At 36.6% G+C, this 24,364-nt stretch overlaps 1 protein-coding gene across 2 annotated transcripts in view; it reads left to right on the forward strand.

Annotated features, from left to right (window-relative positions):
- The window catches only part of GALNT13 (polypeptide N-acetylgalactosaminyltransferase 13), a 489,696-nt gene that overhangs the window by 282,084 nt on the left and 183,248 nt on the right, over positions 1 to 24,364 (forward strand). For both annotated transcript variants that reach the window (XM_062199758.1, XM_062199766.1), the window contains exons 3-5: positions 20,106 to 20,272; positions 20,709 to 20,916; positions 23,812 to 23,982. In XM_062199758.1, coding sequence (XP_062055742.1) covers positions 20,106 to 20,272; positions 20,709 to 20,916; positions 23,812 to 23,982 — 546 coding nt within the window. The remainder of the gene's footprint in view (positions 1 to 20,105; positions 20,273 to 20,708; positions 20,917 to 23,811; positions 23,983 to 24,364) is intronic.

Genomic DNA, 24,364 nt, shown 5'->3' on the forward strand with positions numbered 1-24,364 from the left:
TGATGATATTGATTCTTCCAATTCATGAGCATGGACGATTTCTCCATTTTTTTGGTATCCTCTTCTATTTCTTTCTTTAAGGTTTTGTAGTTTTCATCGTAGAGATCTTTAACGTCCTTGGTTAAGTTTATTCCAAGGTATTTGATTGTTTTTGTAGCTATTGTGAATGGGATAGATCTTAGAAGTTCTTCCTCCGCCGTGGCATTGCCTGTGTATACAAAGGCTCTTGATTTTTGTGGATTGATTTTATATCCTGCTACTTTGCCAAACTCTTCGATGAGTTCCAGTAGTCTCTTAGTAGAATTCTTTGGGTCCCCTAAATAAAGAATCATATCATCTGCAAAGAGGGATAGTTTGACTTCTTCCTTCCCGATTTGTATCCCTTTAATTTCTTTTTCTTGCCTAATAGCTCTGGCTAAAACTTCCAGAACTATATTGAATAGCAGTGGTGAGAGTGGGCATCCCTGTCTGGCACCAGATCTCAGCGGAAATGCTTCCAACTTTTCCCCATTCAATAGGATGTTGGCCTTGGGTTTTTCATATATTTCTTTGATTGTATTGAGGAATGTTCCTTCCATACCCAGTTTGCCTAGAGTTTTCATCAAGAAAGGGTGTTGTATTTTATCAAATGCTTTCTCTGCGTCTATTGAGAGAATCATATGGTTTTTCTTCTGCAGTCTGTTAATGTAGTGTATTACGTTGATTGTTTTGCGGACGTTGAACCATCCCTGCATACCAGGGATAAATCCCACTTTGTCTGGGTGGATGATCTTTCTGATGTGTTGTTGCATTCTATTGGTGAGAACTTTATTGAGTATTTTTGCGTCTATGTTCATCAGGGATATGGGTCTGTAATTCTCTTTCAATGCTGCATCTTTCTCCGGCTTAGGAATTAAGGTGTAGCTGGCTTCATAGAAAGAATTTGGGAGGATTCCCTCTTTTTCGATTGTTCTGAATAGTTTGAGAAGAATTGGAGTTAGTTCTTCTCTAAATGTCTGGTAGAACTCAGCAGTGAATCCATCTGGTCCTGGGCTTTTCTTTGTTGGGAGGGCCTTTATTACTGTTTCAATTTCTGTGTCAGTTAATGGTCTGTTTAGGTTTTCTATGTCTTCCTGGCTCAATTTAGGTAGGTTGTATGTGTCCAAGAATCTGTCCATTTCTGATAGATTTCCCTGTTTGCTGGCATACAAGTCCTTGTAGTAATTTCTGATGATTCTTTTTATTTCTGTGGTGTCTGTTGTTATGTTTTCTTTTTCATCTCTGATCCTATTGATTTGGGTCTTTCCTCTTCTTTTTTTAGTGAGTTGGGCCAATGGGGTGTCAATTTTGTTTATTTTTTCAAAAAACCAGCTCCTTGTTTGGCTGATTTTCTGTAATGTTTTTTTGGATTCAATCCTGTTGATTTCTTCTTTGATTTTAATTGTTTCCCTTCTTCTACTGGGTTTGGGTTTGGTTTGCTGCAGATTTTCTAGATCCTTGAGATGACTTGAAAGCTCATCTATTTGGTGCCTTTCCAATTTCTTGATGTAGGCACCTATTGATATAAACTTTCCTCTTAACACTGCTTTTGTTGTATCCCATAGGTTTTGGTATGTTGTGCTGTTATCCTCATTTACTTCCAGAAAATTTTTGATTTCTCTTTTAATTTCTTCTATGACGCATTGTTCGTTCAGGAGCATGTTGTTCAATCTCCATGTGTTTGCACGTGCTCTAGGGATTCCCGAGTTGCTAATTTCCAATTTCATTCCTTTGTCGTCTGAGAAGCTGCATGGTATGATTCTAATTCTTTTGAATTTGCTGAGACTTGCTTTATGGCCTAGTATGTGGTCAATCCTAGAGAAGGTTCCTGTACTGCTGAGAAGAATGTAAAGTCCTTAGATGTAGGGTGACATGTTCTATAGATATCTGTTAGATCCATTTGGGCTATAGTGTCATTTAAATCTACTGTCTCCTTCTGTCCTGTTGATCTGTCTATCTCTGAGAGTGGAGTATTGAAGTCCCCCAGTACTATTGTATTGGGGTCTAAGTCTCCCTTTAAGTCCCTTAACAAGTCTTTTAAATAAGCTGGTGCCATGTAAATAGGTGCATATACATTGATAACCGTTATATCTTCCTGTTGAATGGATCCCTTAATCATTAAATAGTGCCCCTCTTTGTCTCTCCTGACAGTTTTTGTGGTAAAGTTTATGTTGTCCGATATTAAGATGGCTACGCCCACTCTTTTTTCATTTCTGTTGGCATGGTATATATTTTTCCAGCCTTTCACTTTCAGTCTGTATGCATCATTGTTGGAAAGATGAGTTTCTCGTAAGTAGCAAAAAGATGGGTTTTGTTCCTTAACCCAATCCGCCAATCGGTGTCTTTTAACTGGACAGTTCAGGCCATTAACATTCAATGTGACTATTGAGAAGGAGTAAATTTGCCCTGCCATTTGCCAAAGATTTTTTCTGATATATGGTTTGAGACTCCTGTGATCTTTTGCTGTGAGGTTTCCTTCCTTTACCTTCTTTCATATTGGTGACCGTGTTTCTGTGTTTCTGTATGTAACACATCTTAAGCATCTTTTGCAGGGCTGGACGAGTGGCGACAAATTCTTTCAATTTCTGTTTGCTGTGAAAGGTCTTTATTTCACCTTCATTCACAAATGAGAGCTTTGTAGGATATAATATTCTGGGCTGGCAGTTTTTCTCTCTTAGTACCTGGGCTATATCTCGCCATTCTCTCCTAGCTTGTAGGGTTTCTGATGAGAAGTCAGCTGTAAGTCTAATTGGAGATCCTCTGAGAGTAATCTGGCATTTCTCTTGCACATTTTAGGATTTTTTCTTTGTGTTTCACTGTGGTGAGTTTGATTACGACGTGTTGTGGTGAGGATCTCTTTTGGTCATGTTTATTAGGGGTTCTGTGAGCTTCTTGTACTAGGATGTCTCTGTCCTTCTCCAAACCTGGGAAATTTTCTGCTAGTATCTCACTCAAAAGGCCTTCTAATCCTTTCTCCCTCTCCATGCCTTCAGGAACTCCTAGAACCCGAATGTTGGGTTTTTTAATAGTATCCTGTAGATTCCTGACAGTATTTTTTAGATTTCTGATTTCTTCTTCTTTGATTTGATTGTTTCCTTTCCTGTTCTCTGTCTTCTAATTCCGATACTCTCTTCTGCTTCACCTATTCTGTTTTTGAGGCTCTCTAATGTGTTTGTCATTTGATCTATTGAGTTCTTCATTTCATTGTGGTTTTTTGTCACTATCACAGTTTCCTGTTCTACTTGTTGTTTCATTTCATTTTGATTCCTCCTTAATATTTCATTTTCACTAGAGAGATTTTCTATCTTGTCCATTAAGGATTTCTGTAGTTCAAGAATTTGTTTTTGAGAACTTCTTAATGTTCTTATCAATTTTTTGAGATCCGCTTCTTGCATTTCCTCTATCTCTTCATCTTCATAATCTTGGATTGGGTTGTCTTGTTCATTTGGGGGCATCATAGTGTCTTCCTTGCTCTTGTTACCTCGGTTTCTATGTTTGTTGTTTGGCATGTTGGAGGTAATTTATGGTTTTTTTTTTTTTTTTTTTTGGCTGTGGTTTTTTTTTTTTTCTCGTTATACTATGCCTCTAAGTGGGCTGTCTGCTTTGATGGATCCTTAGAGGCTGTGATGGGTGTGGCCAGAGAGCTCTGCTTGATACTTGGGGTTTAAGGCTGTGCAAAAAGCGACTCACCCAGATTGTTCTGTCCCTTGCTCCTTGCTGGATTGCTCGCTCTCTCTCTCTCTCTCTCTCTTTTTTTAACTCAGTTGGGAAGTTATTCAGTACAGGTGAGTGGAATTGAGTGTAGTTGAAATCTGGCCTCTGTGAGTATTTGTTTGGGACCACACAAAGAGTTTATGCAGCCCTCAATGTGTTCTCAAGTTTCAAGTTACTGAGTTTGTGAACTCCTTGGCAGAGCTTTAGATATGTAAAATGGCTCCTGCTTTTTGTTTTGCTCTGTGAGTGAATAGAGAGGCCTCTGCTTTTCCCCCCAATGTCTTGGGTTTCTGACGCCTTTGTCTTACCTCCAGCTCCGTTCCTGAGCTGGCGAGATTCTGAGGCTCGGCTCCTGTGGTTGGGTTTCCACGCGGTGGGCTCCCTGTAGATTCTCTGTGTCACATCCACTAGATCCAGAAGCGTTTCCTCTGCAGTTTTTTCTTGAATCTTTTCCTGAGGCTACAGTAATTCCACTTTTATGAAACTTTATTTTCCCAAACTTCGGCGCACGTCCTCACTATCCGCCATCCTGGCTCCGCCTCTGTTGCTGTTTATTTCAACACATCAATTTCCCATGTGAGATCCCTATGGCTTCAAACAGAAGCCAAGAAATAAAGGAATTTTGGAAATGCATCTTGTCTGGTATTGATTTCACATCCATGCTCTTCAATACTTAGAAAACAAAATGAAAAAGAAATAAATATGATAGGAAATAGGTCAAGATTAACCATAGTATTTATCTGGATTTTAAATTAAAATTGAAGTAGTAGCGAAGTCCCTCCCAACAAAGAAAAGCCCAGTACCGAAAGGATTCACTGCTGAATTTTACCAGAGATTTAAAGAAGAACCAACTCCAATTCTTCTCAAACTATTCAGAACCATCAAAAAAAAGTGAATGCTCCCAAATTCTTTCTTTAAAGCCAGCATCACCTCAATCTGTAAACCGGAAAAAGAATAAGCATTGAAAGAAAATTACAGACCAATTTCCCTGATGAACATAGATGCAAAAATCCTCAATAAAATTCTCGCCTATAGAATGCAAAAACACATGAGAAAGATCATCCACCCAGACCAGGTGGGATTTATCCCTGGTATGCAGGGATGGTTCAGTGTTCGCAAATCAATCAATGTGATAAACCACATTAACAACATCGGAAGAAAAAACATATGATTATCACAATGGATGCAGAGAAAGCATTCGATAAAATTCAACACCCTTTCATGATGAAAACTCTAAGCAAACTGGGTATGGAAGGAACATTCCTCAATACAATCAAAACAATTTATGAAAAACCCATGGCCAGCATCCTATTGAATGGGGAAAAGTTGGAAGCATTTCCACTGAGACCTGATACCAGAAAGGGATGCCCACTCTCACCACTGCTATTCAATATAGTTCTGGAAGTTTTGGCCAGAGCCATCAGGCAAGAAAAAGAAATTAAAGGGATACAAATCGGGAAGGAAGAAGTCAAACTATCCCTCTTTGCAGATGATATGATTCTTTATTTAGGGGGATCCAAAGAACTCTACTAAGAGACTACTGGAACTCATAGAAGAGTTTGGCAAAGTAGCAGGATATAAAATCAATCCACAAAAATCAACAGCCTTTGTATACGCAGGCAATGCCATGGCAGAGAAAGAACTGCTAAGATCAATCCCATTCACAATAGCTACAAAAACAATCAAATACCTTGGAATAAACTTAACCAAGATGTCAAAGATCTCTACAATGAGAATTACAAAATCTTAAAGAAAGAAATAGAAGAGGATACCAAAAAATGGAGAAATCGTCCATGCTCATGGATTGGAAGAATCAATATCATCAAAATGTCTATTCTCCCAAAAGCAATTTACAGATTCAATGCAATACCAATCACGATACCGAAGACCTTCTTCTCAGATCTGGAAAAAATGATGCTGAAATTCATATGGAGACACAGAAGACCTCGAATAGCCAAAGCAATCTTGTACAACACAAACAAAGCCGGAGGCATCACAATCCCAGACTTCAGGACATACTACAGGGCAATTGTTATCAAAACAGCATGGTACTGGTACAGAAACAGATGGATAGACCAATGGAACATAATAGAAACACCAGAAATCAACCCAAACATCTACAGCCAACTTATATTTGATCAAGGATCTAAAAGAAATCCCTGTAGTAAGGACAGTCTATTCAATAAATGGTGCTGGGGAAACTGAATTTCCACGTGCAGAAGCATGAAGCAAGACCCCTACCTTACACCTTACACAAAAATTCACTCAACATGGATTAAAGATCTAAATCTATGACCCGACAGCATCGAATTATTAGAGAACATCAGAGAAACCCTGCAAGATATAAGCACAGGCAAAGACTTCTTGGTAAAACCCAGAAGCACAGGCAGTCAAAGCCAAAATTAACATTTGGGATTGCATCAAATTGAGAAGTTTCTGTACTGCAAAAGAAACAGTCAGGAAAGCGAAGAGGCAACCGACAGAATGGGAAAAAATATTTGCAAACTATACTACAGATAAAGGGTTGATAACCAGAATCTACAAAGAAATCAAGAAAATCCACAACAACAGAACAAACAACCCACTGAAGAGATGGGCCAAGGACCTCAATAGACATTTTTTAAAAGAGGAAATCCAGGACACAAACTAGCACCCATATGGGAAGCCGGCATCACAGGCAGAGGCTTAGCTGACTACACCACAGTGCCGTCCCCTATTATCATCTTACGTTAGTGTGACATCTTTGGTACAACTGATGAACCAATACTGGTGCATTATTACTAAGTAAGAATTTATTTTGGGTTCATTTCTGATGTGTAGTTTATGGCCTTTGACAATTGCATGTCATATATCACCATTACAGTGTCTTACAGAAATGATTCACCTAAAAGTCCCCTGTATTTCACATATTCCTCCCTCCTTCACTCCTTTCCCACCCCCTGGCACTGCTGTTTTTTAAATTATCTGCCTATACAGTATCCTCACTTTATCCATGATTTTATTTTTTACAGTTTAAGTTACATATGATGAACTGAGATCTAAAAATGTTAAATGGAAAATTCTAGAAGTAAATGGTTCATAAGCTTTAAATTGTGTGCCATTCTGAGTATTGTGATTAAATTTCACACCATCCCTCTCTGTCCTGCCATACGAATCATTCCTTGGTGTAGTATAGCCACACTGTGTCTACTACCCACCCATTAGTTACTTAGTACCTGTCTTGATTATCAGAGTTTTATCACAATATCACAGTGCTTGTGTTCAGGTAACCTTACTTTGCTTACTAAGGTCCAAGAGGGCAAGAGTAGTGACACTGACAATTTCATTAAAGTATATTGTGATAATTGTTCAGTTTTATTATTTTATTATTATTGGCTATTCTTAGTTTTATAAAAACTTTTGTAGGTATGTATTCATAGAGAAAAACATAGCATATATAAGATTCAGTACTATCCATGGTTTCAACCATCTAGTTGGGAGTCTTGGAATGTTTCCCTTATGGAAAAGGGGGCACTACTGTAATTTTATCTTCTATGGCATGCCATGTAGTTGGGTTCCTACAGTATGTAAGCCTCTTCAGCCTGCTTCTCTCATTAAGCAATATGATCTATACAACTTCTGAGGCTTAATAGTTCATTTTTATTAACAATACTCCATTGTATGGAGGTACCAGTTTGTTCATCCAGTCATCTATTAAAAGCTATCTTGATTATTTCCAATTTTTGACAGTTACAAATAAAGCCAGTTTATTCGTGTGCAAGTTTTTGGGAGGATAGAAATTTCAGTTCATTTGCGTAAATATCTAGAGACATGATTGCTGGATCACATGGCAAGAAACTATCAAACTGTCTTCCACAGGGATTATATGGGGGCCCAAAATGTTCCATAATGGACTAAGTTGCCTCCTATGGCACCAACATCCTGTAGGAACTCAGTTCACATCCTGGCTGCGCCACTTCCAGTCCAACTCCCTGCTGATGCACCTGGGAAAGTGCCTGGGCCCCTGCCACCCATGTGGGAGACTTGAGGGAAGCTCCTAGCTCTGGCCCAGTCCAGCCCTGGCCATTGTGGCCACCTGGGGAGTAAACCAGTGGAGGGAAGATCTCTCCTCTGCCTCTCTCCTCTTCCTCTCTCTCTCTGGATCTGACTTTCAAATAAATAAAAAAGGCAGCCAAGAGATGGATCACTGGAAATGGACCTGCCCTGGAGTCGAAGGATGCCCAGGTCAGAGCCACAGATCTTATTGGCTCTAAGCTGAAAAGCCCTTCACTCAGCCCAACTTCCAAAGTGACCACTGCAGCTGAGGGGATGGTCAAGTAGGGTCAGCAACATTGCAGGCAGAACTGTAAATTTCTTGTTAGAGTTGCCACCTGCCTTTACCTGGCCAGCTCTCCTCCCAGGCCAGCTAAGTGATGAAAGTCAACAGAGTGCCTTCCCCTAGGAGGTTCACACCTCCCTTAGGATGTACCCCATGTGAAGAGATAGATAGGTCTGGGCCTCTGAATTTACAAGGCCTAAAGCCCACCAGATTATTATCAAGCCCCTTCTATCAGGTTCTATTTGCCTCTCAATCAGAAAACTTAATTGTAGCTTAGACAGCACCTTTCTTAGCTCCTCTAATAATGACTCTGTCCTTTGTTCTAGGCCCTGTCTAGCGCACTTGGGCCTCATTCCTTTGTAATCATAACCTCTACTCTACCAGCAATGGCTCTACTCCCAACCTGTGTGTACTGATGGTCCTCTTCCCCACTTAGTGCTGTATAATTGTTCAAACCTGGTAAATGCCACTCTTAGGATCATTGGTTACTATCCTCACTCTGTCTTTTATGACCTTGTCTAAATATGATCAGAGTCGGCAAACTTGGAAGGCTTCCATAGCCTTGGCAACTCATGACGACAGCCTAGGATGGTTACTGGCGCCATAAACTAGAGTGTCAATTTGTTGGGTCAACAACAGGAGCCACTGTGCACTTGCTCCTGATGTGGGATCTCTGTCCTTAATGTGCTGTACATTTTGATTTAATGCTATAACTAGTACTCAAACAGTATGTTTCACTTTGTATTTCTATGTGGGTGCAAACTGTTGAAATCTTTATACTAAATTGATCTTCTGTATATAAAGAGAATTGAAAATGAATCTTGATGCAAATGGAAGGGGAGAGGGAACGGGAGAGGGGAGGGTTGCTGGTGGGAGGGAAGCTATGGGAGGGAGAAGCCATTGTAATCCATGAGCTGTACACTGGAAATTTATATTCATTAAATAAAAGTTAAAAAAAAAGAAAATACAAATAAATAAAAAAGGCAGTACATCTTAAACAATAACAACAACAACAACAAAAGAGGAAATCCAAATGGCCAACAGACACATGAAAAAAGGTTCACAATCACTAGCGATCAGGGAAATGCAAATCAAAACCACAATGAGGTTTCATCTCACCCCGGTCAGAATGGCTTACATACAGAAATCTACCAATAACAGTTGCTGGCGAGGATGTGGGGAAAAAGGGACACTAACCCACTGTTGGTGGGAATGCAAACTGGTAAAGCCACTAAGGAAATCAGTTTGGTGATTCCTCAGAAACCTGAATATAACCCTACCATACAACCCAGCCTACCCACTCCTTGGAATTTACCCAAAGGAAATTAAATTGGCAAATAAAAGAGCTATCTGCAACTCAATGTTTATTGCAGCTCAATTCACAATAGCTGAGACATGGAATCAACCTAAATGCCCATCAACAGAAGACTGGATAAAGAAATTATGGGATATATACCCTCTAGTATGCTCTACAGCTATAAAAAAAAAAAAAGTGAAAGCCAGTCATTTGCAACAAAACGGAAGAATCTGGAAAACATTATGCTGAGTGAACTAAGCCAGTCCCAAAGGGATAAATATCATTTGTTCTCCCTGATCGGTGACAACTAACTGAACATCTAAAAGGAAACCTGTGGAAGTGAAATCCACACTATGAGAAACAGTGACTTGATCAGCCCTTGTCCTGATTGTCGAGGAACAACTTAATACTTTATCCTTTTTAGTATTTTTTTTTGTTCTAGTTAATACCACTGGTTGAACCCTTTAATTAACACACAATTATTCTTAGATGTTTAACTGGAAAGCCATTCCTGTTAAATATAAGAGTGGGAATAAGAGAGGGAGGAGATGTACAATTTGGCACATGCTCAATCGGACTTGTCCCAAATGGTGGAGTTAGAAACGTGCCACGGGATTTCAATTCAATCCCATCAAGGTTGCATGTACCAATGCCATCTCACTAGTCAAAGTGATCAGTTTCAGTTCATAATTGATCATAATGATAGGGTTAAGGGTCAAAGAGATCACATAAACAAGACAAGTGTCTGCTAATACTAACTGATAGAATCAAAAAGGAGAGAATGATCCAACATGGGAAGCGGGATACACAGCAGACTCATAGAATGGCAGATGTCCTAAACAGCACTGTGGCCTCAGAATCAGCCCTTAAGGCATTCGGATCTGGCTGAAGAGCCCATGAGAGTATTTTAGGCATGGAAATCCAAGACACTGTGGCAAAAAATAAATAAATAAATAAATAAATAAATAACAGACCTAAATGAAAGATCTCTATGAGTGAGATCCCAGTGGAAAGAACGGGGCCATCAAAGAAGGAGGTACCTTTCTCTGAAGGGAGGAGAGAACTTCCACTTTGACTATGACCTTGTCTAAATAACATCAGAGTTGGTGAACTCAAAAGGCTTCCATAGCCTTGGCGTCTCATGACGAGAGCCTCAGGTGATTACTGATGCCATAAACAAGAGTGTCAATTGTTAAATCAACAACAGGAGTCACTGTGCACTTACTCCCTAAGTAGGATCTCTGTCCTTAATGTGTTGTACTATGTGAATTATTGCTATAACTAGTACTCAAACAGTACTTTACACTTTATGTTTCTGTGTGGGTGCAAACTGTTGAAATCTTTACTTAGTGTATACTAAATTGATCTTCTCTATATGAAGATAATTGAAAATGAATCTTGATGTGGGTGGAATGGGAGAGGGAGCAGGAGATGGGATGGTTGCAGGTGGGAGGGAGGTTATATAGGGGGAAAAAGCCACTATAATCCAAAAGTTGTATTTTGGAAATTTATATTTATTTAATAAAAATTAAAAAAATTAAAATTGTTCAGGGTAGAAGAATACAAGTTTGAATTTTACAAATTTAAATTACTCAAGTATTTATGACATAGGAGTTACCTTTGTGAGGCTTAGCACATTCTACATATGAATCAATATAAACATATTCATAGACCCAGAGAACTGAATGGAGATCCTAGGAATAAACCCAAGTAATTTTTGGAAACATGCTGAGAACACACAAGGGATAAAACCTCTTCACTAAGCAGTCAAGATACTCCTCCCACCATCATCTCTCAAAATACATAAAATAAACCTAATGAACTTTTAAAAGCTTAAATTTTAGGACCCAGAGTATGAATCTTGTAGAAAACATAGGGAAAGTGCTTCATGAGATTGGAATGAGCACAGATTTTTTAATTAGACCTCCAAATCTGAGGAAACAAAAGCAAAAATAGATTATTAGGATCCCGTCAAGCTCCAAACTTCTGCACATGAAAGGAAACAAGCAACAGAGTACAAAGACTATTTATAAGGTGACAAAATATTTACAAACTACATAACAGATAAAAGGTTAATACATGGAATTTATAACTGAGACGACTCACTAGCCCTACAATCCAAATAACTCATTTAAAAATGTACACTAAACATTTCCTAAAAGAGTATGTATTTGTGTTTATATTCTACATATATATGTAACAGATATTTGATAAAAGCATCACTCATATCACTAAGCATCACATGAATGCAAATCAAAACCACAGTGAGATACCATTTCATTCTATTTAAAATGGCTGTTACCAAAAAGACAGAAAATGTATTCTGGTAGGAATGTAAATCAGTACAGGCATTAAAGAGAATGGTATGGAGTTTCCTCAAAATTTAGAATTAGAAGTACCAAATTTCCCAGAAATCCCACTACTGATGTTCAAGAAGAAACAAATTCAATATGTTGAAAAGGCATATGCATCATTCAAAATAACTAAGAAATGGAATTAATCTAAGAGTCCATCAGCTGATGGATAAAGAAAATATGATATGGATACACAATGGAATATTCGGTCTTTAGAAGGAGGAAACCCTGTCGTTTTCAACTACATGGAATGTGTGGATGTCATGGTTATTTGAAGTGATTCAGGTTCTCACTCATAACTGTTATCTAAAAAGTTAATCTCTTTGAAGTTGAGATCAGAATAGTGTTTATCTAAGGCTGGGGGAATTTTGAAGAGAGAAAAATGGGAAAAGATTGCTAATTGGGTACTAATTTACAGGTATGTAGGAGAAATAAATTCTGGTCTTCTATTGTACCATAGATAATGGTAGTGTATTGTCTATCTGAAAAAAGCTAGGAAAAAGGGGTTTGAATGTTCTCACCACAAATAAATTATAAATGTTGTAGGAGATAGATATATTTATCCAGAAATGAACATTACATAATGTATACATTTATCAAAAATTACACAATAACCCATAAATATTCACAAGGATTTTATAAATTTTTAAAAGTCAGCGTATTAAAATCCAGTTAAGATGAACTACTTCATTACTTTAAAGATTTGCATATTTATTTGAGAGACAAAGTTATAGAGAAACAGACAAACAGACATAGACATCAGTCTTCTATCTGGTGGTTGACACCCCACATGGCCACCAAATCCAGGGCTGGGCCATGCCAAACCCAGGAGCCCAGAACTCTGAATGGGTCTCCACATGGGTGGCAGGGGCCCAAGAACCCAGACTATCTTTTGATGCTTTCCCAGGCATATTAACAGAGATATGGAGCAGAAATGAAGCAGCTAGAACTGGACCTGGCACTCGCATGAGAAACCAGCATCATAAATGGTGGCTTAATGTGCTTCACAATTCCAGCCCCGTGAAGTACTTCCTTTTACCTGAGACCTCCAAGCTGTTTCAGGTTATGGAAGAACTGCTTTCCTATTGCTGATGTTTTCTTTGCAAGGATGCATTAGAGGATAATGAAATTGCTCCATGAATATGAATGTGGATGATTGGGAAGCAGAAACATAATTCTACAATTCCCATAGCTCTTAAAAATAATAAATATATAGAGGACTTGTTTTTCAAGTCTCTATTTTAATTACTGTTATTAATTTTCCTTGATTGAGGCAGTGAAAGTATGTACTGACTCACTGATGCATATTCCAACAAGTTATGCAAACTACAATGCTGACAACCATTGTTTGAGTCCTAAATGGAGTATGTCTAACAAAACCACCATGTAATTATGGATTCTTTGTAACTTTGCATTCTCATCTTAGAGTCAATTTTTCTGTCTTTCATGTGGCATGTTGTGTTCAGTAGCTTATCTTAAAACATTGATATGGTTTTCAGAAGGATAAAATCAAATTGTAACAGTTTATGTTCCCAGAACATGTGCATAACCAAGGCGAGAGATGAAAAATATCACGGAGCTTCCATGTTACAGACATTGAAAACAGGATTCTACTTCCATATCCTCTCCAAAGTAGAGAGCTGGTTGTATTTCTCCTACATTTGTAAATCAACAGCTAATCGACAGAAGATTTTAACAACAGTAGTATATATCCAAATAACAGATTGTAAGTGAAGATTTTCTGACTGCCATGCTTAACATTACAGGAAATTCTGTCTTTATATAAGCCAATACAAGAAGATTCTTCATGTTATTTTATTTAAAGTGTTATAGTAAAAAAAAAGAATTGTTTGCATATTTTTTTAAAAAAATGTATGCATGTTAAATAACTTTTGGTAAAGGGTCTCAGTTTTAGATAAGCATTTACTTAACCAAAGTAGTTAGAAAAAAATTACCATACCACAGACACTTGAATTGGAATTTCTATGAGTGAAACTCATATGACAGTATTTTTTCAAACTCACAGATGATTCCAACATTTAGCCAATATTAAGACCCAGTGATCTATTTTTCTATAATTCAAAGGAAATATGCTTTCACATCCTCACAATTATTACAAAAATCTACATGTTACAAGATAGTGTTTGTATGAAATTCCACCACGAGAAAGCTTATTATTTCACTGACATACTAGATATCAGGTACTTTATTTGACTAGTAGATATAAAAAATCTGTCTTTCAAATATATAATTGCTATTGCAGTTTTCCATTTTCATTATCAAACTTAATTGCAAACATGTCATTCTTCCAGAATAATTTTAGTTTTGCCAGTCTCATGTATATGTTTACATAAAAGGAAACAAATATTATCTTCATCAGGCACATTGCTAAAAGAGTATTTGTTCTACATGCACACAATTTGATTGAAAGTTGATCTTCTCTGCCTAGTTGTAATGAAATAATCTTAGGGAAATGGCTACTTCTCTATGTGATGTAAAGATAAATATTTCAATGAAAGAAAAAATATTTCAAAGTAATTTTATTTTTTCTTTCTGATTAGAACATAATGTAATATATTTTTAAATTTTTTCTTGGTTGGTATCATTTAAAATTTCAGATACAACATGAAAAATAATATGGGACAGATATAATTAATATTATAGTGATTATTAAATAATAGTGTATTATTTTAGTATTTTCTATTATTACTATACTATGAAGGACATTCAACTAGATATATGACTTTATACTTATATTCCATAAAATGAAAGTTTGAAATCACCATCTTTGAAAGAATTTTCTAAATCAATCATTTGCACATTCTGATCTTTACACAGAAATATAGACTATGTAATGTTTACATACAATACAGACATTGAAGTTACCCAGGTTAATATTGTTCTATAAAAGATGTAAAATCTAAGGTGAAAAAGTGGTGAAATTTTTCTTTTAAATTCATTAGAATGAGTTGTCTGTCCTATATTAGGAAAAAGAGATTATTAACAAAGTCACATCTATTTATTTTAAGTGTTTACCCTGCATAAAACATATAGGCTTCTTGTTTCTTGTTCTTTTGAATTGTATCTGGAAAAATCAGTTAGTTAAAATCTGTAGCTTAGACACTAAAGGCATTTGTTTTAAATAAACAATACTTCAAGTAGTTTTTCTTGCCTAAACAAAGAAATTATTGTATTCACCTGTTCTAAGATGTACATTTTTTGTTTTATGTGTTTGAAATCAGGATGAGTTTTATGTTACAATCATTGTCTACCAGCTGGCAGTAGTTATATAAGAAATACCTACATTTCTTAAGCTTATGTAAATATGATCACAGTGATTCATATAGTCATTACTTCAACTAAGTTATATGTACTATTTATAGTACATGTTCTGCATTTAGTTGTCATTCAGTATTTCCTAATAAGGTAACATTATGAATAAGTATTAGAACAATATGTTATTGTCTAAAATAAAGCCAAGATGCAGGACCAAGCGTTAAATTTCCTTTCATGAAGCGTATGTATATTGTTGGAGAAAGGACTACAATTCTATATTTTCTCGTTAATCAACTATTTAGCCTTGCTTCTCATCAGGTCAACCAGGTACTAGCCTTGCTGATATCACCAGGAATCTTACTAGAAATTTAGAATTTTGGGCTTCTTCTAGATTTACTGAATCAAAATACTGTTGTTAAGAGTGTCCCCATGTAATTAATTCATTTGTGTCTTAAAATTTGAAAAGCACAACTTTATAGTAAAAGGAAAATACAAAAGATGAAGTTGTTTGGACTTGATTACTGAGATATGTGCTACATATTTGCCTTTCCTATTTTTTAAGATTTCTTTTGAAAGTCACAATCACAGGGAGGGAAGGAGAGAGACAGAGGGAGAAAGATCGATTTTCCATCCACTGGTTTACTCCCCAGATGACCGCAATGCCAGGACTGACTGAAGCCAGGAGGCTGGTGCTTCATCAGGATCTCCCACATGAGTAACAAGAGCCCAAACATTTGGGCCATCTTCCCCTGCTTTTCCCAGGACATTATCAGGGAGCTGTATCTGAAGTGTAACAGCTTGGACATGAACCAGCACTCATATGGGATGCTAGGAGGTCACAGGAGGTGATTTTCTTGCTATGCCACAATGCAGGCCCCTTGCCTTTCATATATTAAAAAGTATAACTTAAAACTGGAGAAAGCTCTGTAGAACACGTAAAACTTCAAAGTAATAAGACACTGATGTGAATGATTCATAAATCAAGTGTGAAAATATTGACAGAAATTTATGTTGAAATAAATTTAAAAGTTTTTCCTATGATCTCTATTTAAGTATTAAGTATTAAGTATTATAAAGTACTAAATAGATTTTGGTGATGAGAGCATTATGTTTTTTATTTAACTCCTTTTATTATCTTTCCTCAAGGCATTTAAAATCATGGTACATCTTATCATAGGTGAAGTAATAGCAGTGATGAAATACAGAAGTATTATACAACAGTATAACATACAAACAAAATACAAAATAAAAATATAAAATATAAACAGTACTATATACAACCAGTTCAAATGAACACAAACCCATCAGAAACCATAAAAATCACAAATCTTTATGTAAATAATGCATTTGATATAACTGAATAAACTGACATAGAAAATTTTTACTTTGTATTACTTAAGCAGTTTCCTAAAATCTATTTTATTATTACAAAATTATTCTTGTTTTGAATGGCATTTTGTCCAGCATTACTGAGGTAATAGCTGACACAAAAAATTACATGAGTGTAAGATGTACTTGATGTTTTGAAACACATAAACTTTATAAATGATGACCACAATCAAGCCAATTAATGTATCCATAGCTTCACTTCATTGTGATTATTTAAAAAGCTAAGTACTGTGAGAAAATTTAACTTTTTTTGTTTCCTTAGGTTTTATTAACTCTTTACTTAGTGGAGGGTTGATCTTATGATTATAAAATAAACTGAAAATATGCCATTGTGAAAATTAACAGAAAGAAAAAAAGAAAGGAAGAGGGAGGGTAGTGTGGGAAGTATATTATGGTCCTCTATCTGTGTATATGAAATACATGAAATGTGTTCACCTTATATAAATTTTTAAAAATTGTTAAAAAAAAGATTAATTCTTTCAAGTATACACTGCAGTATTAGCTGTTGTCACAATATTGCTCATTGGATTTGAAGAATTTCTTTATCCGCCTATCTGAATCTTTATACCATTTGATAAATGTATGCTTATGTGGGAAGAAGAGAAAGAATTAATGCAAATATTGGTCACGTTTTACTTTTATGCTACATTAAATAATAACATAGTGGAAATTTTCTCTAAGTAAACATAATAGCTACATTAATGATAAATTTGTTCATTATAACTATGACACATATAATGAATGTAAAATTAATATTTGTGAGTGTATTTTATAATCACAAAAATGAAGCTTGATGGAAATGATTTGTTTTTATCTAAATATCTGCTTTAAACTTGATGTTTTAGATAATTTATCTAAGCTCATTCATATTTGTTAGCATTTATTGTAACATACAAATATCTCTGATTTAAAATAAATTATGTAGGCAGATATTTGGCCCACCAGTTAAGACAGCAGTTAAGAAGTCTGTGCCCCATATCAGAGTACATTCTGGCTCCTGACTCTAGCCTCCTGCTAATGCAGACCCTGGGAGGCAGCAGCGACATGTCAAGTAACTGGATGCCCACCATTCATGTGGAGAACTGCATTGCGCTCCCAGGTCCTAAATTTGTCGCAACACAGCCATGGCTGTTGAGGGTGTTTAGAGTGTACACTGATAAATATAAGTATATATCCCTCTCTCTCCAACTGCCTTGTCATGCTCCGCATCTGCCTCTCAAACAATTTTTTTTTTTTAGCTAAATGGTACTGCACATCTGTATTGGCTGCAGCCATACAATCATTCATGTAAACCACTGAGTATTGGCTGTTGGACTGCTTTCAGTCTGTCCTTTCAGTTGTTCTTCTGTATCAGTGATTGTGGTTATCTTTCCCGTAATTTTTGCCTTCCACACTGAAACTGATGGGACTTTTTTGATGAGACAGAAGAGCATACATTTCAGGAAAATGGTGCAGAGAACCTTTCTCAGTGACCAAGGAGGCTATGTTCAATTAGTGAATTGTCTGGAAGTACAAATCCAGTGATGCTGAAGCTCATAGAAATCCTTTTCATTTTGCCACCAGAATGGAAAGAGATGCTTGTGAAGGAGACTACTTTTCTCACTCCCTACATTTTCATTTATTACATGAACAGTATATGTTGTATTGAGATAGCTAATGAGTATTTTTAAATAAAAGTATGCTGAATAATGTTCTAATTGATGCACGTATATATTCTTACCTTGTTAACATGCATAAAATGCCAGTAAGTGATATATTTGACTTCTTTAAAACTTAAGATTAAGGTTTCAACAGACACACATCCAGTATTTATTATGTGCCTTTTAATCCCTCAGTTTATTGGATATTTTGTACTCACTTGTGAGGGAAAATAACTTTTGTAGTTTATAAAATGGATTTTCATCTATTAGAGAGAGAGAATCTTCCATCCACTGGTTTACTCCTAAAATGCCTGCAACCATCAGGGCTGCGCCAGCTGAAGCAAGGTTCCAAGAACTCCAGCCTGTCTCTCACATGGGTGACAGGGACACAAGAGGTTGAGCCACCATTGCCCACCTCCTCTGTTGCTTGCTGTCGTCAGAGCAGAGGCGGGATTCCATTCTAGGCATTGGAATATGGGACACTTCTCCAGAAGCAGTGGCTTAACCTGTTAAACAGTAACTTCTGCCCTTCGGGGGAGCTCATTTAAGGCTGCATTGTGTCATATATTAGGCTGTTTGTAAGTAACAGGAAATATTTGGTTCATTTTATTTTTATAGACTTATTTTAATTGTCTAACTCCTCAGAATATTTTCAAGAAAAAAATACCTAAAACACATCAACTTTTATTCATGTACCCTGTGACATAGCCTGTGACATTTGTTTATAATCCATAGCTATGCTGATTTGAAATTACATGACAGAAATGTCTGAATGCTGACAAGTAGACAGAACAATAACCGTCTGCATGCTCAATCCGGGATGTCCACCCATAGCAGTACGCATATTATTTATCCAAGTGTAACTTTTGAATGATTTGAATGGTAGAATTCAGACTTACTTGGATTTATAAGCATAGCTAAAGGCTTTTCTCCTAACATTATGTTCTGAAAGTAATGACAACTGTGTGGCCACCTTTTACAAAGCAGCGTATTCCAGAGACCAGCAGCATCTGAATCACCTGTAAGCCTTTCACAAATACAGAATCTCGGGCTCTACCCCAGAGCAAGTGAATTAGAATCTGTATTTTGCTTCCTGTTCATGTGATGGCTGTGCCCGCTGAATTGGGGAAGTACTGGCAACCCATTTCCCTTCCTGGCTTCCAGTAATTCAGGAATTTTAGATTCTTATTGAAAATGTATTCAGTGAATTCTGATTTCTAAGCCCTTCCTTTCTTGAAAGTAGACATTGTTTATAGCAACCTCAAATAATACAGAAAAAACACCTGACTAGATTTTAAACTGAAAAACAACCTCAGATTTACATGCTTCAACACCCTGTAGTTGTGTCTGTTTAGGTTCTTGTGACTTTTTCTGTTACACAGTAATTCTTTTCCCCTTAAAGAATCAAATCATAGGCTGACGCCGTGGCTTAACAGGCTAATCCTCCGCCTTGCGGCGCCGGCACACTGGGTTCTAGTCCCGGTTGGGGCGCCGGATTCTATCCCGGTTGCCCCTCTTCCAGGCCAGCTCTCTGCTATGGCCCGGGAAGGCAGTGGAGGATGGCCCAAGTCCTTGGGCCCTGCACCCCATGGGAGACCAGGAGAAGCACCTGGCTCCTGGCTTCGGATCAGCGAGATGCGCCGGCTGCAGCGGCCATTGAAGGGTGAACCAAGGGCAAAAAGGAAGACCTTTCTCTCTGTCTCTCTCTCTCACTATCCACTCTGCCTGTCAAAAAAAAAAAAAAAAAATCAAATTATATCTACGAAATGAATTCATCTGTCCCTGCTGTACCTGGCCTTTTTATTAACAGTCTCAGAATGTTATTTTAGCTTTCCTAGGTTTTTCTTAGACTTGTAGAAATCATGCTGCTTTGTGCTCTGCAGGAGTTAAATATTAGCAATTATGCATATTTAATTTTCAAAATGCCAAGTGATTACTCACAGCACTTATAAAAAGGAACATGATTTTAGATATTCATAAAATGTTTCCTTGCTTAGGGACTTCCAAGTAGGAACTTGTGTTATTATGGACATTTCTTATTATGATAATCAGGATGAAAAATGAATGCATTAGCATCCCTCTTCTTTCCTCTTTTCCAGATGCAAGACAAAAGTCTACCCTGATGAACTTCCGAACACAAGTGTAGTCATTGTATTTCATAATGAAGCTTGGAGCACTCTCCTCAGGACTGTTTACAGTGTTATAAACCGGTCCCCACACTACCTACTCTCTGAGGTCATCTTGGTAGATGATGCCAGTGAAAGAGGTATAACTTTTTTTTTTTTAAATTTGTATTGCAAAAATGGTGGAGCCTTATTTGCCTTAACTTTTTACTATCCTTGCAACTACTTGTCAGATTTTTATCCATATATCTCACCAATGACAATTCCAGAAATAAATAACAAATTCTTTTAGTTTTTCCCACAATTCTGTTTGGCACTTACAACCTAAGAAATCAGCCAAAATAACTTTTAAAAATGTTTCTCTCTTCCAAAATTGGTTGATAAGATTATCAAATATGTATATGACTTCATCGGTATGTGACATCAATTACCTGATGAAATATCATTTTATTTCAATCAATGGAAAAAAATGATAGCAATTGACCACCATTTTTATAGCATGTTTATTTCTGTAGTTATATTTTCTATCTCTAAAACAAAATACAATTTTTTCTTATAAATTCTTCTTGCATGTTACAGATTTTCTCAAGTTGACATTAGAGAATTATGTGAAAAACTTAGAAGTGCCAGTAAAAATTATTAGGATGGAAGAGCGCTCTGGGTTAATACGTGCCCGTCTTCGAGGAGCTGCGGCTTCAAAAGGGCAGGTTATAACTTTTCTTGATGCACACTGTGAGTGCACATTGGGATGGTTGGAGCCCTTACTGGCAAGAATAAAAGAAGACAGGTAAAAATCCATGTGTTTTGTCTGCATGGGTCATGGGTGAACCTGTTAGGGCAATTCCAGCTGTCCTTCAGAATTTCCCTTGCAAGTTGCTGTTTTCAGAACATTTATTTCATAGCTTTATACAAAACCAATTTTCCCTTTTATATAATAAGTTAGACTGACATATTCATGCTGAATGTTAATATAATATTCGATTAATAAAATATTCAAAATATCACAATAAATATGTGTTGAATATTTACTTTTCTAGGTAAAGGAAATCAAAACAATCTGAATAGAATATAAGGCACATTTTTCAAATACCATTTTAATGTCCTCACAACCTGTGGAGTAGGTAATATGGATGTTCTTATCTATGCCTTATAATAGAGCAAAACAAAAAGTTACATAGCTTGTCCCAGTTATCGAGAATGCTGTCAACAACTGTTCAGTTGTCAAACTCCCCAGGCAATGTTCTCAATGCTGCATCTGCGCCCTTGGTCAGATTCTAGTTCTTAAATCACCTGCTGGATCTTAACGATACATGCAGTCACGTACGTACATATACACCTCTGAAGAAAACAGAGAGCACATCTGTAAGAATAAATTTTATTATTTAAACGATGTTGCCACTGTCTACGTACAAATTAAGAAATTGGAAAAACTGAGTAATACTGTCTAGAAGTTACAAATCTCATACATGCCTGTAAAATTTTCTGGTGCTGCTTCTGGGAAGTACAAGGTTTTTTTGCAGATGTTCATAAACGTTGGTGATAAATGAGTATAATTTCTAAGCACTGAAGGAAGGCAATGAACAAGCAGTGGTATCTGGTGTAATATCAAAGAGCGACGTAACACCTTGCTTGAGCAGTCATTCCATCTGCCTCTAAAGTCTTTCTAGAATTGAAGTTTTAATTAGCCTTCCAAGACAGGAGCTGTTTAGCCCGAACTAGTCCACCACATCACATAAAGGCAGGATTTGGTCCTTGCCAGGAAGATGGATGGAAGCTGTCAGTAAAATGAACCACAGCAGTTGAAGAAAGCAGTAGGAACCTTTTAGTCAACAGAGTGTAGTACATGGCTAATGACATTTTTTATATTGTATGGTACCCACAGGAGAGAGAGTGTGGCAAAACAAAATGAACTTAGAACATCTTAAATATACTTCCTGACAACTTTTTCTACATTATGCTGCTTTTTCCAACATGCATTTTATATTTAACTTAGTGATATTTTTCTATAATGTTTTTGTATGGGCATGTAAAGATTTTTTTTTTTTTTTTTTTTTGGACAGGCAGAGTGGACAGTGAGAGAGAGACAGAGAGAAAGGTCTTCCTTTTGCCTTTGGTTCACCCTCCAATGGCCGCCGCGGTAGGCGCGCTGCGGCCGGCGCACCGCGCTGATCCCAAGGCAGGAGCCAGGTGCTTCTCCTGGTCTCCCATGGGGTGCAGGGCCCAAGCACTTGGGCCATCCTCCACTGCACTCCCTGGCCACAGCAGAGAGATGGCCTGGAAGAGGGGCAACCGGGACAGGATCGGTGCCCCAGCCGGGACTAGAACCCGGTGTGCCGGCGCCGCAAGGTGGAGGATTAGCCTAGTGAGCCGCGGCGCAGGCCAAGATCTTTTTTTATTAGTTAGCCATATATTTATATTGTATTTTCATATAATTAATCTCATGTTGTGACTGTAAATTCTAAAAGTGCCATAACTAGATAATGAAGTCTGTTTAATGTTATTAGCTCTAATATCTTCTCACACAAGTTAAATCATTAAATACAATGAAGAAAGGAAGAAAGATATTGATTTTGTGAGGTGCAGTAACTAAGAAGCTTTTCCAGGTTTTGATGAATCCTATTGATATCAGACAACATAAGACTTTGGCTAATTGTAGGAGATAGAAGACTCAGTTGAAAATGAATGTTGATGATACTGATGTTAGAAAATAAGAATAAAGAATGTACAACATTTCTTTCCTTATCTGTGGGTATTTCACAAAACAATTTGTATATTCATATTCTAATCAGCATAAAAACAAGACTTTGCTTTTTGGAGCAAACCTAGGTAGACATGAACATGTAGTTGGTCCTCTAATTAGGGATGGGGAAGAATGGGAGAAAGCACAAAATGGATTATAAATTAAACCTTATGATCTCCTCAAGAAGAATCTTCTTACCGTAAAACCTGCGATCAAGAACACCAAACCTCCTGGCTCTCCTTTTTTAAAAGGAAAAAAAAAAGTTATATAAAACACTAGAGACTGAAATGACTTATATTTCCCTATCTTAAAAAAATACAGATATCATCCCAATTGTGTCTCTAAACTCTTAATGCTAGAATAATTCACTCAGAAGTCACCGTGGTGCTATTCTTCTTCTTAGGGAACATTTACTTATTATACTGGTAAGTCATGATTTTTGCTGATGCGTGTGGATTTTTGTTTATTTGAACATCTCCATAAAAGTTTTCTCAGAACTTTCTCTTTAAAATATCCTACCCTATATCAAATGCAAACCAGCCAATCTGATTTGTTATCATCCATTCTCCCTCCCTGCCCACTCTTGCTTTTCTCTGAGTTATAACTAAAATGATGCAGAATCTCAGAATATCTCTACTAATCATGATGTGAATGGAGAAATAGACCATGATCATCCTGCTGAGTCAGTACTTAGAATGCGTTTGGAAACCAATTGAAGTTTGATTAATGTATTTGATTAGATTTCACATGACAATATAAACTATACTTCAAGGAAGATATAGTGAAAGAAAGTAATTTCATGGAGAAATGGGATAAAATGAAACTAAAGCTGTAGCAAGATTACAAAATAATTACATTTCTACATATCAGCTATAATCACATTGGAGAAGCTAATATAACACGTTAACATTTATGCATTAACTGATTTTGAATTTGTTGCAGGAAAACTGTTGTATGTCCCATCATCGATGTCATTAGTGATGATACCTTTGAATATATGGCTGGGTCAGATATGACTTATGGGGGTTTTAACTGGAAACTGAATTTCCGCTGGTATCCTGTTCCCCAGAGAGAAATGGATAGGAGGAAAGGAGACAGAACATTACCTGTCAGGTATGTGCTCATATTTCTTAAAGGATTGTATCTGTATTCTATATAAGTGCTTGTTCTCATTTTTTATTCTTTTAAAATAATCTTTATATACATTGGTACCATTTATGTGATCATATAAAAATCAATAGCAATGCTAAATCTAGTTTAATGTAAGTAAGCAACAGTATTGGCAGGAATGCCAAATGTTTTTTAAGCTTTATTTATTCATATTTTCAAAATATATTTATTATGTATTTTCTAATTGGCAGAAATGTGGTAAACCTGGTGCTTCAAAGTAAACTTACATCCTACCTAAAATTATATGTTCAATTATAGAAGTGTTGTCAAAATGAAATAATGAAAAACATTTTGACAAATATTCTAAATTTAAAACAACTAAAAG

Source organism: Lepus europaeus, chromosome 1, assembly GCF_033115175.1.
Source record: "Lepus europaeus isolate LE1 chromosome 1, mLepTim1.pri, whole genome shotgun sequence".
In the NCBI taxonomy this organism is placed as follows: domain Eukaryota; kingdom Metazoa; phylum Chordata; class Mammalia; order Lagomorpha; family Leporidae; genus Lepus; species Lepus europaeus.